The sequence below is a fragment of the Neopelma chrysocephalum genome, unplaced genomic scaffold (assembly GCF_003984885.1).
Source record: "Neopelma chrysocephalum unplaced genomic scaffold, ASM398488v2 Primary Assembly neopelma1_69, whole genome shotgun sequence".
In the NCBI taxonomy this organism is placed as follows: Eukaryota; Metazoa; Chordata; class Aves; order Passeriformes; family Pipridae; genus Neopelma; species Neopelma chrysocephalum.
Genome location: NW_020897729.1, coordinates 3,657,345 through 3,673,407, shown reverse-complemented (window position 1 = coordinate 3,673,407; position 16,063 = coordinate 3,657,345). Strand labels below are relative to the sequence as shown.

The 16,063-nt window shown below is 43.6% G+C and overlaps 1 protein-coding gene across 4 annotated transcripts in view; it reads right to left on the bottom strand.

Annotated features, from left to right (window-relative positions):
- The window catches only part of MCF2L2 (MCF.2 cell line derived transforming sequence-like 2), a 166,922-nt gene that overhangs the window by 149,426 nt on the left and 1,433 nt on the right, over positions 1-16,063 (bottom strand). For 2 of the 4 annotated variants that reach the window (XM_027685611.1, XM_027685612.1), the window contains exon 2: positions 14,814-14,935. In XM_027685611.1, the coding sequence (XP_027541412.1) occupies positions 14,814-14,862 (49 nt within the window). In that variant the 5' untranslated portion in view covers positions 14,863-14,935. Of the gene's footprint in view, positions 1-9,818; positions 10,316-14,813; positions 14,936-16,063 lie in introns of those variants that run through there. The other 2 variants (XM_027685608.1, XM_027685622.1) reach the window with 1 other exon arrangement.

Sequence of the window (16,063 nt, the reverse complement as noted above, 5' to 3'; positions counted from 1 at the left end):
GAGCTGTGTGTGTTTTTTGCACTTCTTTCCCTGGTACCTGTCTGTCAGCACATGCACATCCTTGGAAAGTCATAACTAAACTGGAGATATTGCAATAATAATAACTGGAGATGCCAGTAACTGTGGGCTTATTCCCTACCTATGTATAATTAAAATATGGCTGCTATCTTAAAGGTCTTGGAATTTAAAGGCAACAATCGCTCTCCTGAAATACTGACAGATACACTCTCTGGTTTTAGATTTTCTTCACCTCTTCGCATTCCAGTTTCCTGAAGTGGTTCTCCTGTGAGAGTATAGATATATATAAAATCTCTGGAGCTCAAGGCATGTATTGAATGAGGAGAATCAGATCCTGTCTGCAGCTGTTGCCAGGTAGCCTACAATGCTGTACACCAGCATTGTTTGCCTTGTGTTTATGTCTCGGAACCGCAGATAACTGCTCTTGTATTCGGGGCCAGCTGTAGACAATTCATTGCCCAAGGGAAACTGGAAATCACAGAGCTCACGATCATGCAGAGGAAGCAAGAGCTAAATGGTTTGCAGCCCCTCATATCTCGTTGCCCTGGGCAACAGCCTGCACTGCGGAAGTGGCAGATCCAGCCTTTCTCCTACCAATTCTGTAACATATGGTGTTAATATATGGATAGATACTATGACAGCCCTGCTGTAGGACAGTTGGGGTGTTCACATATTAGGTGATATGAGTGGGTGCATAAACAGTCTCAGGATAAGAGCTGCTGGTTTCCATCCAAGATCCTTGAGACACAGATGGAGGTAACCGGAAGCACACGGATTACAGGCTGCGCTCACGGATGTGGGGAATCTGACTTGAGATCCTCTCAGCTTGGCTTTCCTTGAGCTCTGGCAGGAACTGACCCAAGATCCCCACATGAACTCAGGAAATTCTGATGGTAGGTGCTAAGTCTCTGTGCTGCCTCTTATACCTGTTTGCAGGAGTGGCTACAGCTGGGTCAGCTACAGCTGAGTGCACTCAGACAAAAATATCTGTGGAGTGCTGAGTATCAGCAGTTCCCCATTTATTCACACAGAAATAGGGAGCTCTTTGCACCTTTCTGGATCAGAGCCATTTTCTTGTATTATTGATGAGACATTGTTTCCCGTCACTTCTTTGCAATGTTTCAAAGGATTTTGGCTTTCGCAGAATTTTAACCTTTACTCCCATGCTTGAGTAATCCAGGTCAGGAATCAGACCTGGACTAACATTCCGAAAAGGACCTTAGTATCTCTATTTAAGCTTCCAGAGAGTCACCCTTGCATTCAGTGTAATAGTCCTGCACTTACTGCAATGGAGTCCTCAGAGAACTCCATCTGTGTTGTGTTCATGTAGCTCTGGAATCAGGGACGCTCTGCCAATACAAGGGAGGGCTGGGTTGACTGCCTTGAGGTGCCAAACAAGTCCCTGTGTCCTCAGATCAGGAGGGCACTAGATGGTAGTACCTTATACCAGAGCCAAACCATGGGCACAGTCCACCTTTGAGGCAGGCAAATGAGAAGCAGCCTCCAGGAAGGCATGGAGAATCAGTAGTTTGGCTATGCTTGTTAGGTCCTGACTGCCTAAAAGATTCAGGACTCAAATTTCATGACAGCAGTGATTTTGGAACAATGCATTTTCAAGAACACCCCAAATAGAACACACAACAGGTGCAATGCTGATTTTGAGCTATTGTGTGCACATTGTTCTGCCAACAGAATAGACAATAATTCCATGACAGCATGGATTTTTGATACTGGTAGCCCATCTTTCCTTTGGCCACATTGTTTGGGATATTTTTCTGTACTGTTCTCTCTGCAGTGGCTAGAAAAGATAGACACAGAACACAGCATCTTTGTAAACTAAATCTTAGGGTGCACTGAAATTTGGGATTTTCTGTCTTGTTTCAGTGCTTCATTCCCTATGACACTGCAAGGAATATTCTAATAGAAAATAGGATGAAGGACTACTCACTAACAGAATTATTTGCAGGCCTCTGCTGAAAAGGCATCAGCCTTCTGCAATGCTGCACTGCAAAAGACAAGAGGTGGGTGCACACAAATGTAATGTATGTCACCCTTGAATGAATGCTGTTACTTCGGACCAGCCTGAACTCACACGCTGGACATGGCTCCCTTCCAGTACACAAGCTCAATAATTCCTCAGAGGCAGTTATGCCTTTGGACTGACAGATGTTATCTATGCTGTGTTTATATGACAGTGGAGCTTGAAGATGCTGTGATCTCAACCCAGTTGTCCCCTACACATCTGTCCCCATGCCAAAGTGGAGCCTTTCCTCTGCTAAACTCACCAGCTTTTCTTTACAGTGTTCCTGCTCTCTGAGCAGTACCTCCCTCCATGCCATGATTTACAGAGCACTTAAGGTATTTACAACTGATGTTTCTCCATCTATGCATGTAAGAGTGGACTGTTTCTTCACCCTGCCTCCATTTTGTTCCTTGGTTTCAATTCTGGCCGTGTCTGCTGCACTGGTTAGTGTGAATCACCAAAGCTGACTGACTAATAATGATCCATGTGTCGTGTTATCCCTTTCATATCATTCTCCAGCATTTTCTCATGTGAGAATGATCAGGCAGCTTTGCAGAGAACTTAGATTTCTCCCACTCACCCACTGACCATCTGGGGAAATCCAGATGTTACTGTGCTGAATTCTAAAGGGAGGTACAAGAAACTCGGTCAGTGGGCTAAAGCACAGCATTAACACAAACACAGCATTAACACAAAACATTTATGGTTTATCTTCTCCCAAATGCTCCAAGCCCAGCTCTGAAGAACAGGATAAAATATGCAGACGGGACCAGTACCATGTACTAGACACTGTGCTGTCAAAATTATTTTAGCAATCACCCAGGTCCAGAAAAGTCCATCCTGGATTGAATGCTGAGTCCAACCTCAGGGGCTAAAAGAGGCCTCCAACATAGTGCAAAAGGAAAAAAAGAGTGACAGCCATGGAATTGATGAGCTTATTCTCTACTCATTGAGACGACCCGGTGCTGCAAGTACCTTCCAAAGTTTCCCCCAGGGAGATGTCCTCTCAGGGAACCTTTTGGATTCGGGCACCATATGGAGGGCGAGAAAAAGGAATTAAATAAAAGATGAGGCAAGAGGTGGAAAAGCGCCCTTGTATTTAACGAGCTGCCAGGAAACGTGATAGATGTCAGCTCAGTTTAATTTCCAGCGAGGCCATCTGAGCTTCCCTCTGCCACAGAGATGGGAGCAGACAGGGGCTTCTCTCTACCTCCTTCTGGCCCTATTTGCTTTTTAATCTTGAGACTTAGCAGAACGGTCACAACTGCCCACCCTGCTAGTGAGCAATGACTTCTGCCAGCACCAGCATCTCCCATTGTGCCTGAATCACAGGAGGAAACCTCCTACACTTGCTTTCCCCTGGACAGTCCCCTCATTTTCTCCTTCCAGGTAGCCCTGGGCTTGCTCTGGAGTGTTTAAGAGCAGAGGGGGAAGTGCCACAGTCTGACTAGCTCATTGTATAATGCTGTAAGACGTCATTTTTCTCTTGCTCGTGACCTAAGCTACCTCATTCTTCCTTTTTATTTTGAAATTGTTATTTAATAACAAAACTGCTTCTTCCACAGAATAAAAAAAAAAAAAAAGAAGAAGCAAACAGACAAACAAAAAAAAACCCCAACCCCCAAAAAAGTGCAAAAGGAAACCCAAAACCCAACAGAAAACCACCACATAGTGTTTGCAAGAGCCTGCTCTGGAAGTCAGAGGTTCCTGCTTTCTGCTTTATTAAAACTGCCACAAAGGGCTAACACTGTCTAAAATACAGTCCTGAGAGAGAGGTGGGTTCGGGAAAGCCATGAGCTGACCCAAACAGAAGACACACAGACTTCCTTGCAACTGAAACATGCATCTTGGAATTACTCATTTGTGTCCCAACTACTTTCCAGGCACCAAAAGACAAACTGCAGAGGTGAGTAGAGCTTTCTAGGGATATACAGGACCTGGTGTCCAGCCTGCACAGCTGTGGAAGGCACCATGGGCATCACTACTACCAACAGCTAAACTTGGTTTCTGTCATCTGATTTTCCTTTACTAATTTCCGTGGATGTTAAACACTCCTCCATGCCAAGAAACAAACACCCACAAGCCATTACTGAGGCAGACTAGAAAACAAAGGACAGAGGGAGGCTGCTGTGGCATTAGATATAACAGCAGCAACGTGGAGGCTTTTGAAAAAGAGAGTCACTTACAGATTGACAGATTGGATCACACCTCAGTTCCATCCAGCCTAGTTCCCTGTCTCCAACAGTTGCCATCACAACATGCCTAAGTAGAAAGTGTGAAAACCTTGCAGCAAGCAGATGGTGGATAGCTACTGTCATTCCCTTTTCTTTCCAACATCCTGCTCTCTTACTGGCTTGAGAATGAAAGCTCAGGGTATAACAGCCAGTTTTGGGGAGAATATCCATAAATGAGAAAACCGCTAGGGCTGTAAGCAGCCTTTCAATTCTGTGCTGCTCTGCATGGCTCTCCTTACTGCCTGCTGCTCTGAAAGAAATTATTAACAGTAACACACCTGGAGAGTGCAAAATTTTTCTGTCTTTTTCTTAAATTCTCTCAAGGATGCCAGGGTCTCATCCCATATGAAAAAGTCCACAGCTAAAGTGGAATATTGAAGAGAAACATCTCTGAGCTGTTCTCTCCTGAAACAGAAGCAGCCCTAATGCAAGCTACTCTTTCTTCTGGTTCTGGGAAGCTCTTTAGTCACCTCTGTCTCCCTAAACATGAGACAAAACTATTATATAAATATTTTGCTTTGAGACAAAAAAGTGTTTTGGATCCCCAACTCATAACAGTTTCTTATAGACTTTATTTCTGATCATGTCTCAACAAAACAGGTTAAAATGTGGGCTTTAAACAACTATGTGGTACTTGTACTATTCTACATTTTGGAAAGTGCACTAGGCACATCTGCACATTTTTTTGTGAGAGCTTAATTTCCACTTTTTATAGACACAAACTTTGCAGCAATAACAAAACACTTTTAAATAGTTCCTTGCTCAACAGTTTCTATAGAAACAGCTGCACGAAATAGGCCATATAGAACGGAGTAAAATTAATAACCACAATCTAGCAACAAAAAAGTAAACAAGTAGCTTTATTAAGCTCTGAAACTAAAAAAGATAAATTGTCATTATCTTTCATTTCCCACATCGCACTTTCCCACATGGAATCTCTTAGATCTAATAGAATGAGCTTATTAGTATTTTCTTCACTAATTGCACCTTTCTCTTCAGTTACTATTTTCATATTTTGCATGAACGCAATATTTTTGACCTCTGCCACTTCATCAAATCTGGTAAAAATTGGCCAACAGTTCAAAAGCTTTACTGGGGTACAGAGAGAAAGATGCAGATAACATGATCACAGCTCAGTGTTTTTACAGAAGTAGGTTAATGGGGAAAGGAACTCCAACCTACCATTTCCTGCTAGCATGAGATCCAAGGTAAATTTAACAGACATATTTTTTAAGTTTTCTGTTGTCATATTTCATTGGGAATGCAGGGATAGATGTCCATCCCATGCCCGTATATTACTTTTGGGTGAGGAAACCCGGTGTGCCGTGGTCAGCGGAAGGACCAGCTGCCCCCAGCTGCGCACCAGAAATCCGTAAGTAGGACAGAGCTGCAGAATCAGTGGTTCGAAAAGAGTTCCTGAAATGCATGAATGATCTAAAACAAAGGGAAGAATGTTCTGTTGCAGGCAGGGGAATTTCTATTGCCTTGATTTAGGCCTTTGCAGAGAAGTAGCAGAGGGCCTATTTGATATGGTACCTCGAAAGCTAATTTCTTACAATATCTCTTTTGAGTGCCCTTGATGTACACAGACAATATCAATCATTGCAATCGTCTGTCCAGCTGTGACATATTAGATTATTTCTGGCTTTGTAGCGTAAAGCAGATTCTGTGACTTGTGATGCTAAGCCATTGGCCTCGGACAAGTGCCAGCTCGGGTTATTCCATTCTGCTGACCTAAATTCCTCTCACACAGTCAAGTGGATGCACTATCATCCTTTACTTCCTGTTCCAAATTGTAACACAGGTTCTCTTCACACACACAAGTATTTTACACAGCTCCCTCAACTCTGGTGGTTAAGCCAAGAGTGGTGGGAACTGACATACTACGGTTAACAAATAGGAATTTTAGGTGGTTGTCTAAGGCCTGAGGTGTCAATCCTAGACCAGCTTCTGCCACTGACTTTCCTTTTGATTTCCATCAAGTTACTTAAATTCCTTTTTTTTTTCATTAATTGGACAAATAAGAATATACAAAATCAGATAAAAGCTGATTGTATGGTTCTTTTCTTTTATGTAACATTTGTGCAACGTAGTCCCTTCTGCAAATTCACATCACTGCCTCCCCTACCAGGGACACTGACAGCCAGCTCATCTGGATCCACCTGACATTTGAAGATGTGAAGAGCTCTTACAACTTCATTGAGATTTAAGGGGCGCCTCTAAGAAAACTCCATCCCTAACATGCTGTGGAGTTCTTTACTGGTAACAGAGGACCCAAGCTGCTGTCCTTTTGAGACAGCTCATGTTGGTTCTGGCAGCTCCATCCTATTATAAAATCATTGTAAGAAAAAATCTGCGGTAAATGGGGCACTGGGTGGAGGTGCTTGTGTACGTAACTGTGCCCAGAACGCTGCCCGCAAATAGCGAAGCTGGCATCAGACTTCTGGGGACCAACTGCCGAGTGTGGGTGGGCAGGTAGTGCACAAAAGCATATTCTTGTGGGCTTTGCAAGCTGGAAGAACTGTGCATGTTCCCACAGGCAAACAATCCTGCCATCGGCACCAGGCACGTCACCCAGCAAAGCTCTTCCCTCCCCGCCACAGAAGAGCTGCCACCTGCCCACCTACCCGAAGGACACACTTTTTTCAAAATTGATGAGTGTTTCCCCAACACCTCCCAACAAACAAGTTCAATGAAAGTAGGTTAAATTAAAAAAAGAATCTTGACGCAGTTTTGGTAACATGATTGGGTAGCATTTTGTGCCAGATCTCAGATAGTAAGCAGAAAGCCCGCTAGTATTCACAAACTACTCCTGTCCCAGGTTCCTGTTGTGGCCCCATTACCTCACCCACACCATGGCTATCAGGAACAATCCCAGGGAGGCTGAGGGAGCACAGAGCTATTTAAGAGATCTAATTTGGTCCTCTGTTGCTTGACACTGTATGAAGATGTGCTACAGTACAGGGTGCATGGTACTAGAAAAGTATCAATTAAGAGAGCAGGGAAATACATTCAATGCTTCGATTTTAACCTGGTAAGGCAGGTAGCTCTATGTATGAAGTCTGTAGCAGGATAAGAGGCTTTTGTTGCAAGCACATGAACTGTCTAACACAACATGAGTCAGCTAATGAGGGATGAGAGGTTTTTCCCAGGACAGATAAGATGAACCCCAGGCAATTAACTATGTTTGTGTCACTCTCATCAATACACTAAAAATAAACTGGTGTGTCATCTACTTGACACAGATCAAAACGATCCCATAAAGAATTTATTGCAAATATATGTCTTTCTTTTTAACTCTCCCATAAAGTTCTTGTTTGGCATTTTTCAAATTCAGTGCATAAGTTTCTTCCCTCCTGCTCCCTGGGTGAGCTGGGAGCTGTGTTCCCAAGCAAGGAACATTCTAGACAGGTTGAATCCCATCAGTCCAAGCAGTAATATGAAGGTGATATTTGTTGTAAAAATAGTAACCACTATAAAGTATGTTCATGGCGAGGATCCCCTCAGTTTGCTAAGGCTGAGAGCCCTTTTACCTGCTTGAGATGTAAAGATTCCCCCTGAACTTCCAAGAGACCTGTGCAGCTTCCTAGGAATTACTCTTTCAATAAGCTACTGCTGATTCAGCTACAGCAACTCACACTATGTTATGATGTTATTCATAAACACAGTGTATCATCAGTGGATTTGGAAGAAATGTTCTTCCTCCAGCCAATGATAAATATTTTAACACTACTTGCTTCCATTTTTGCACAACTGCTTTTTCCAGTTACACGATTCAATAAAAAATGAGCACTGCCTACAAAAAGGCAGGCAGACTCCACAAGTAGCATCTGCTTTGTAGGTCTCTAATGGCTGGGAAAATGGTGGGATTATCTTTCCCTGTTGGAAGCTGATGAACTCAGCTCTTGCCTCAGTGTGAAATGGAAAAACCACCAAGATCTGTGACCTTCATTCCTCTCCCTAGGACTGGCCTGCTTGATCTCCAGAAAACCAATGACACTCTTTAGCATCAGCCACATGACCCAGAAACCTCTCTTACATATCAGGGAACGGGAGAAAGGTTCATTAACATCATTCTAGTGTCTAGAATTATTTCCTACTAGATCATAATATGTTATATAGTAGGTAACATAATGCTATGTTACCTCTAGCAAATCCCTCCTGACATCAAGGAGGGTCCTCAATATGGATGATAGGGACCTGTATTGAGTTTAACAGGAAAACCAGAAGATGCACAAACCTCTTTGGCTCCACTGAAATATTCTTCCTAAAACAAAATTAAATGTGTCTCATATTGAATCTCAAATCTTCACAATAAAAATGTGAATTCATGTGACTTCATGTCAATCTGAATTTGCACAATTGCAAAGCAGCTCGTTTGGCATTACTGGGTCGAAGAGGCTGCTGCCACAAGCTCTCCTGGCAATCATTCTGTCTCCCATACCCAGCTCCTGCTGAGGTTACCAGGAGCACGAAGGCTGACCCCTGGATAAGATCTTGCAGAGATAGGACCTGGTCTTAAATATTTTATTCAGTTTAAATCTGCTTTTGTGCTATTTCTTTTGGCAAGGTACTGATTGCATTTGCTTTCTTAAAAGTTCAGCTGCTACAGCTAATATCAAACCAAAGAATATTGGATATTGGATATCCTCTAAAAGCCAGATTTTGGTAACATTCTGTTTCATGTACAGATTGAGCAAAGTCTGTGACAAAGGCATTTCAAGAACCTGTACAACATCTTTGGCGTTCACAACACACAATCCATTACAAACACTGACAGCTATAAAATTTGCTTCCATGCAATTCAACTAAAAACGTTCTCTTTACATGATGCAACACAGCTGCAATCTGCTTTAACTCAACTATAGGTAACAAAAAAGGGTCACAAAATCCTTTCTCAGTTGATATTTTGATCACCAGCATCTCCTATTGTCTGGCTAGTTTCAGGTTAGTCAGTTCCTTGCAGTTCAGTCACCAATGCCAGCAAGTGTGTAGCCAGCTTAGACGCATAAGGATGCCAGCACATAGTACAGGGCCTCACCTGTATTCCTGGGCATTTGAGGGTTAGCAACAGTAAAATCAAGCCTGACATGGAGAAAAGCTTTTGAGATCCTGTCCTAGCAGCTTCCAGAAATCTTGAAACATCAAAGGCCATAAAAAAGATTCTCTGAGAATGGGCTGCTTCCAGTACCACAATCAAGTGCCCAGCACATTAGCACTGCTGTTGCTCCAGCATCCTCCCACCGCCCCCTTTTCTCCACCACCTCGCTGCAAGGACTGTGCTCGGGTATTTTACACAGATCAGTTCACAGGTAGGACACACTCTGCTCCTACTCTTCCTGCTTTTCAGAGAAATACATGCTTGAAAAACAAACCAAACCATCAATAAAAGGCTGTCTAATTGCCCAGAGCCAGGGGTTCACAATCTGCCGATGGCTCCTATTTCATGCACAGGTGTGACACTGTCACACAAAGGCACCAGCACCTCCTGGGAGAACAGGGCCCCCGAATCCATAGTAAGAAGAAAAATAAAGATGACTTACCCACATGGGTGATAACCGTAGTCAGTCGCTGGGTGAGCTCCTGATGTGACATCTCTTCCTCTTTTAGCCAGAAAAGCATTTCACACAGGGGACTACACAGCATCCAAAAAAAGATGCACCCAGAGTGGGAGGCTGCACACTCACTGCCTCACTTGCACACAAAGCAAGGACCACTCCCACGGCACGGCCCTTCCAGCTCTCACATCTTCTGTCAGCTGCTCACCTCTTCCAATTTGCTGCCATCCATGCATGGACCTCGTAAAGCTCCTTCCAGAAGGGGATTTTACCCCCCTTGACAGCAGCAAAGGAGCAGGAGGGGGGAGAAAAAAAAGAGGAAAGAAGCAGGCGAGTTGATTGCTTATAGCTTTTTTTTCTCCCTTCTCCCGCGGATGAGGCAAAGGATAAAGAGACAAACCAGCAAGCAGATACCTTCCTCCAGGGAGACTTTTGGATGGTGATGCTGCGAGTAAGGGAAAAATCCTGGAGGTAGGAATGGCATCGGGAGGAGTGGAGCTGGCAGGAGAGCTCTAACAGCAGCAGCTGCTCTGCGACGCTCTCTTCACCAGCGTGCCCGGGAGTAGAAAACAACCCGTTCGCAGCCTCCGGTGCTCCCCCCTGGGCTCTGGGGCCCGGGTGCCTTGCAGGCTGCTCCCGAGTGGAACCCCGCAGTGTTCCCAGAGACCCTCCTCCCACCCCCTCTAAAAGCCCCTGCCTGAAAAATGGGGCCACCGCTTACATGGAGGGGGAGGGGGCAGAGGGCTTTTTAGGGGTGTTGTGGCCAGAGGCTTTGTTGCCCACCTGCATGGATAGGATCTCAGAGATCCTGGTGTGACTGAGCTCATGGGACCCTCTCCAGCTGTACATGTACAGGTAGGGTGAATTAATGAGCCCCGGGTGCTGGGCAGGACTCACCTGTGATTAGCTGTGCCCGTGGGGCAGCCAGGCACAGGTGGACTTCAGTGGGCCAGGGCAGGTCTGTGGGGAGCAGATGCCCCTGGGTGCCAGGGACACAGCTGAGCCTGGCATGGATATGGGGCTGCCATAGGGCAACTGGCTGCTGAACTATGGGAAAGCTTCATCAACCCTCCCAGCTACAGATCCCAGCTGGGATCCGAGAAGAGGGAAAGTGAGGCCAGCGAGAAAGTGAAAAAGGGCAGGGCACGCCAGAGACTTGTATGTCTCCATCCCCTCTTTGCACCTCCCCCTCTGAAGCCTACCTGAAGCTCCACACAAGACACTTCTGGAAATAGGGAAAACTTATTACACATCTAAAACAGAAGAAATAAAATAGAGAAGGGTGCAGCTGTCTGCAAGATATGCTCTATTCCCACAGAGTGGATTCAGCTCTAACTCCAGATTTCCCTACACATTCATAGAGTTTTACTTGAGTCCACCTTTCCAAACATACATGTTTGAACCTGACAACATGTATACACAAAGCTGGAGCTGCAAAATCCCCCCTGTGGGCTCATCGGATCTTAGAGCATGGTTAGTGTGTCTGTCCTGGTGATACAAAAAGGTTTATCTACCTCTGTGATGGGAAAATCCTATAATCAGCTGGCTGACCTACAAGCCAGTCTGAGTATCTGTGCTGTTGTCCTCATTTTGGGATGATTGACCAACTGTGCTGAGAGGTTCCTTGCATACTTCTGCTCAGTTATTTTAACAGTAAGTCTGTCTGAAAACATGTGAGAATGATGACTTCAGAGCCACCCACCTGCCAACATTTTGGGATTAAAGCAAAAGACATTTTTTTCTGAGATCTAATTTTACTGCCTTTCTTGGCAGTAAAGGTCAAACTGTAAAGCTTTTAACTAAACTTAAAAGGATTCTCTCAATCAGGGAAGAGATGCCATTATTGGGAAAAAAATGCATGTGGGAAGCAGACTGACACCCAGCCATAATTTTTTAAGCAATATGAAAGATCTGGGATGCTTTATTTTGCTCTTGGAGAATCACAGACTACAGGTAGGAATATGAGACTAGAAAAGTCACCGTTTCCAGACATTTACCAGATTTTTTTCTTTTCTTTTTTTTTTCCCTGCAGGGAGAGACACTGCATAATCCCATTCATAAATGAAATACACACTGAAAGGCAGTGTAGATGGTTTGCTCTCACTACTCCTACAGCAAGGCTGTTCAAGAACATTAAGATAGTTAAGAGCCTTTGTCTAATTTCTAGCTAGATTCATTCTCAGTTATTTTAAGACCATATGCTCTTATACCAACATTGTTATTCAGCATCAGTAACTGCAGACACATGGCCATTAGCTATTTTAAGAATCCTTTTTCTCTTATTATTTGTTCTTACTATGTTAATCTACTTTGCAGCTTTCCAGCATAGTTCAATAACTTTTGAACCTGCCAGTCAACTGCAATCCAGTTCAGGAGTGAGAAATTGGTTCTCACAGGTTCACTGAAATCCAGCAAGGTGCACAAAGTCTGAAGGGGGAAAGGATGCAGTAGGGACCCAATAATTATGTTTTGTGGCTGCTCCCTGCCCAGCTTATACTGTGGGCTGGGTTACATGGGATTCAGTCTGAGCTGAGAGTGCTGTCCCTCCCTCATGATGTGAGTTATAACAAACAAAAGGGGGAAATTTTGGTGGGAAGGTTTGGGCTGCCATGGGATTGCAAACTCCACTAGTTTTACCAGTTATGGGATGATTTCTTTACACTGCCAAGATTCACTGGCACCTGCATTAAAAAGAGTTTGCTGTTTACTGTGTGCATTGCCATTACAAATTCCCAAATGGAAGAGCCACAGGGACTGAACCATTTCAAAAATACTGCAAAAGCACTGGTGATCCACACTTCAAGGCCCAAGTTGAGAAAGGGGAAAAACAGGGACCTGGGCTACAGAGATCTCTTGGAGACAGAGAGAAAGGAAAGCCCTGTGCCTGTCACTTGAGAAGTGGCTCAAAGATGCTGGAGCAACTTAGTCCATAGCTGTGATGGTAACATTTTCCAGTGCTGGGATTTTTTGTGAAATCAAGACAGTAGCTTTACAACAAATACTGATTTTCCCTCTGAAGGATAAAAGCCCTTGCTGATATACATGTGGTAGAGGTACAAAGGATGATGATTTACATTTCAGGCAGGGGTCTCACTGAAAGCAGGATGAGGGGCTATACAAACACCATGGTTCCACTATTCAAATGATGGCCAACAGGCAAAAGAATTTGATTTTTCCATAGAGTGACAGCCTGACAAATCACCAGCTGTTTATTAGATCCTGAATCAAACAGCTGAGGCCAAAGCATTGTAAGCAATTTTAATAAGCAGTAAATTGCACACTGCAAACAAAAAGTGTTTACAAGATTCTATGACCTGACCAGATGGAAGGGGAAACTCTCACAGGGAAAAAAAATTGATCTTTTCTTCTTTTTCATCTTATATAGCTATATATCTTTCTTCTGTCACTAAGAAACATTTAATCAACTGAGCCTGAAGGGCTAGTGAGAATCAAAATGAGATCCATCCATGGCACTAGCCTATCTTCTTCACTGTCTTGATTATTTCCATTTTCCCAGTCCCACATAATCTTTATAAGCTCACCCATCTTTTAGTTTTTCATAAGAATCTCCTTTCAGAACAAGATTACAACCTTCTGGTGCGCAGAGTGCATCTGAAGACACTTCCATAGCAGGACCAAAAAAGGTAGGCTGATGGAATAACAGAGAAGTTTAGGATCCCTTTCTCAATTTTCTTCTTTTGAAAACAAGCTACTTTGGTATCATCCCTCTCCCTCCCTTAACTTTTGCCTATATCTGTCTGATCCCTGTATCAAAGGCTGGGGCTCTATTGCTGGGAAGAACTATAACACTTTTGGCACAACTGGGAAAGGTAATTACACTGTCACCACTTCTTACTGGCTGTGGCAGCACCTCAGACCCACAGCACATTTTCATTAGTAGCAGAAACTACTAAATGAGTCAGACACCTCTTTGATTCATACCCACAAAGAAGGCACACAGTGCTGCTTCCTTTCTGGAACATCAATCACACAGTAAAGGAAAATAGCACACCATATTTGAAGTTTTCTTACTTTTGTTCTGTTTGGAACATTTCAGTGAACTGAGCTTCTGCTTGGCTTCTAAGAGGGTCACAGTGCTGGTGCTTCTCTGCTGTTCTTGACTTTCCACTGTCCTCTCAGTCAACTGCTGTGACAAATGTGGGTTCTCTGCCAAGACTTGCATGTACAGCCTTTCTCCACACACAGCTCCCCTGGCAACACCGGGGGCTCTACCCTCACACTTAGACTCTTACCTAAACTTTGCAAAGCCTGACCTACTTTGCCTCAGGGGCCATTTCAGCTCCTTAAAAGGGAGCACAGCTTCCTCTAACATCCACTCTGAAGAAATAGAGGGCACTGAGGACACTAGTTTTAGTAAAGCTCTCTGCTCTTGTCCCTTTCTTCGTTCCCCATCATAAACCTTTTTGTCACCATCATTTACATCAATCATTCACTTTCTGTGCTCCAGAACAGCTGTCCTGACACAGTGGTCCATCTGTGAGCAGGACCATTAATATACCCTTAGGAAAGAGTGTATGAAACAGGCCACTTAGAGAGAGTTCCTCTCCAGTATTCCCCTTTCAGATTGCAGGTCAGGGACTTTTTGAGCTTAAGTTTGCATATGACTGATAATATTTAATACTCCATTTCTTCATGAATCTGTCTAGCTATTTTTTAAATCTATTTATAATTTTCACAGCTAGAAAGTTTGGTAGCAACAAGATTTGAAATTTAAATATGCATTGTGTGAAAAAAAATACTCTGTTTGGTTTTAAGTATGAAGCCTGATAGTTCAATATCAGGCCTCTGGTTCCTGCATCTTGAGAAGGAATGAATAATTCCCTATTTGTAGTATCCACCTTAGCCATGACTGTTTTATACAGTGATCATAGCCCACAGTCACTCTGTCTTGAGCTGAGCTGAGACAAATGCTGCCCTAGTTACTATATCTTAGGGGGAAAAAAAGCAGTCAATTCATACCTTTCAACAGTCTTGCCATCTTGCTTTGAACCTTCTCCTGTTTATACATCTTGGACAGTGAAAACTGCCAGCATCAGTCTGCTCTGTATTGCTTACATAATTTTGACAGAAGTCTTCCAATGCTGAAAGTTAAGAGATAAATGTTTGCTGTTAATTTTTATGAAAATCCATATATTTTTATTGCATTAATTTCTTTCAACACTTTCCTCTTTTAAAACAAACCCTGATTTTTTAGACAAAGCTGTTAAACAGCAATCCTATAATTTTTAGGATCAGCTTACTTTTCTATACTCTATGTAATTTATTCAAGGAAGCCACTTGTCCACTTTCAGTGTCATAAAAAACTCTGAGCTGATCTCCTAGAAAGCTATAATGTCAAGGGCCTGAAGGTCTAGATTGATGGAGGCATGAGCAGGTCTCCAGGGCAGCAGGCAGAGTAGCTTATAAAGACAAATGTCCTCCCCCTAATCAATTCTCCTGCCCTGCTACTGTCCCTAACCCCTGACACATTGGGTTTCTGTCAGATGAGCTCTTGAACCCTCATTCTGTGGCTGTACACCTGCAAATGCTGACATAAGAAACTGGTGTCCTGGTTTCGTCTGGGATAGAGTTAGTTTTCTTCTTAGGAGCCCAGTATAAACAGGGGATGTTGGCTTGGAGGGGCCGATCCCTGCTCAGGGATGGACTGGTCAGCAGGGATGGAGCAATTGTAGTGTGCATCACTTCCCTCTCTCGGGTTTTATTTCTCTCTCTCTCCCCTTTCCATTACAACTATTACTATTACCATTATTGTTGTTATCTTCAGTATTACTAGTATTATTATATTTTACTTTTTTTTAATTATTAAACTGTTCTTATCTCAACCCACAAGTTTTACTTTTTGTGGGTTTTTTTCTGATTCTCCTCCCCACCCCTTCAGGGTGACAGGGGCAGTGAGGGAGCTGCTGCATGGAATTAGTTGCTGGCTGGGGTTAAACCACAACAACTGGGAAGGAAAGAGACCAGGCCCCCCATTTAGGTCAGCTCAAGGAGCACTGACCAGGCTGGTGTAAACCACAGTCTATGACATGGGAAACGCTGGAGAGAAGCAAATGAGAGGACATGGTAACTGCCTGAGTTCAATCTGTTGGACCTTGAGATGGTGAGTGAATGCAATTCAATAGAATAGAGCAAGCATAATTTCCAGTCCTGGTATATATGAGGGGAAGGGAGAGAAAAACAGGGAGCAAGTGACAAAAGCTTGGGTTTCA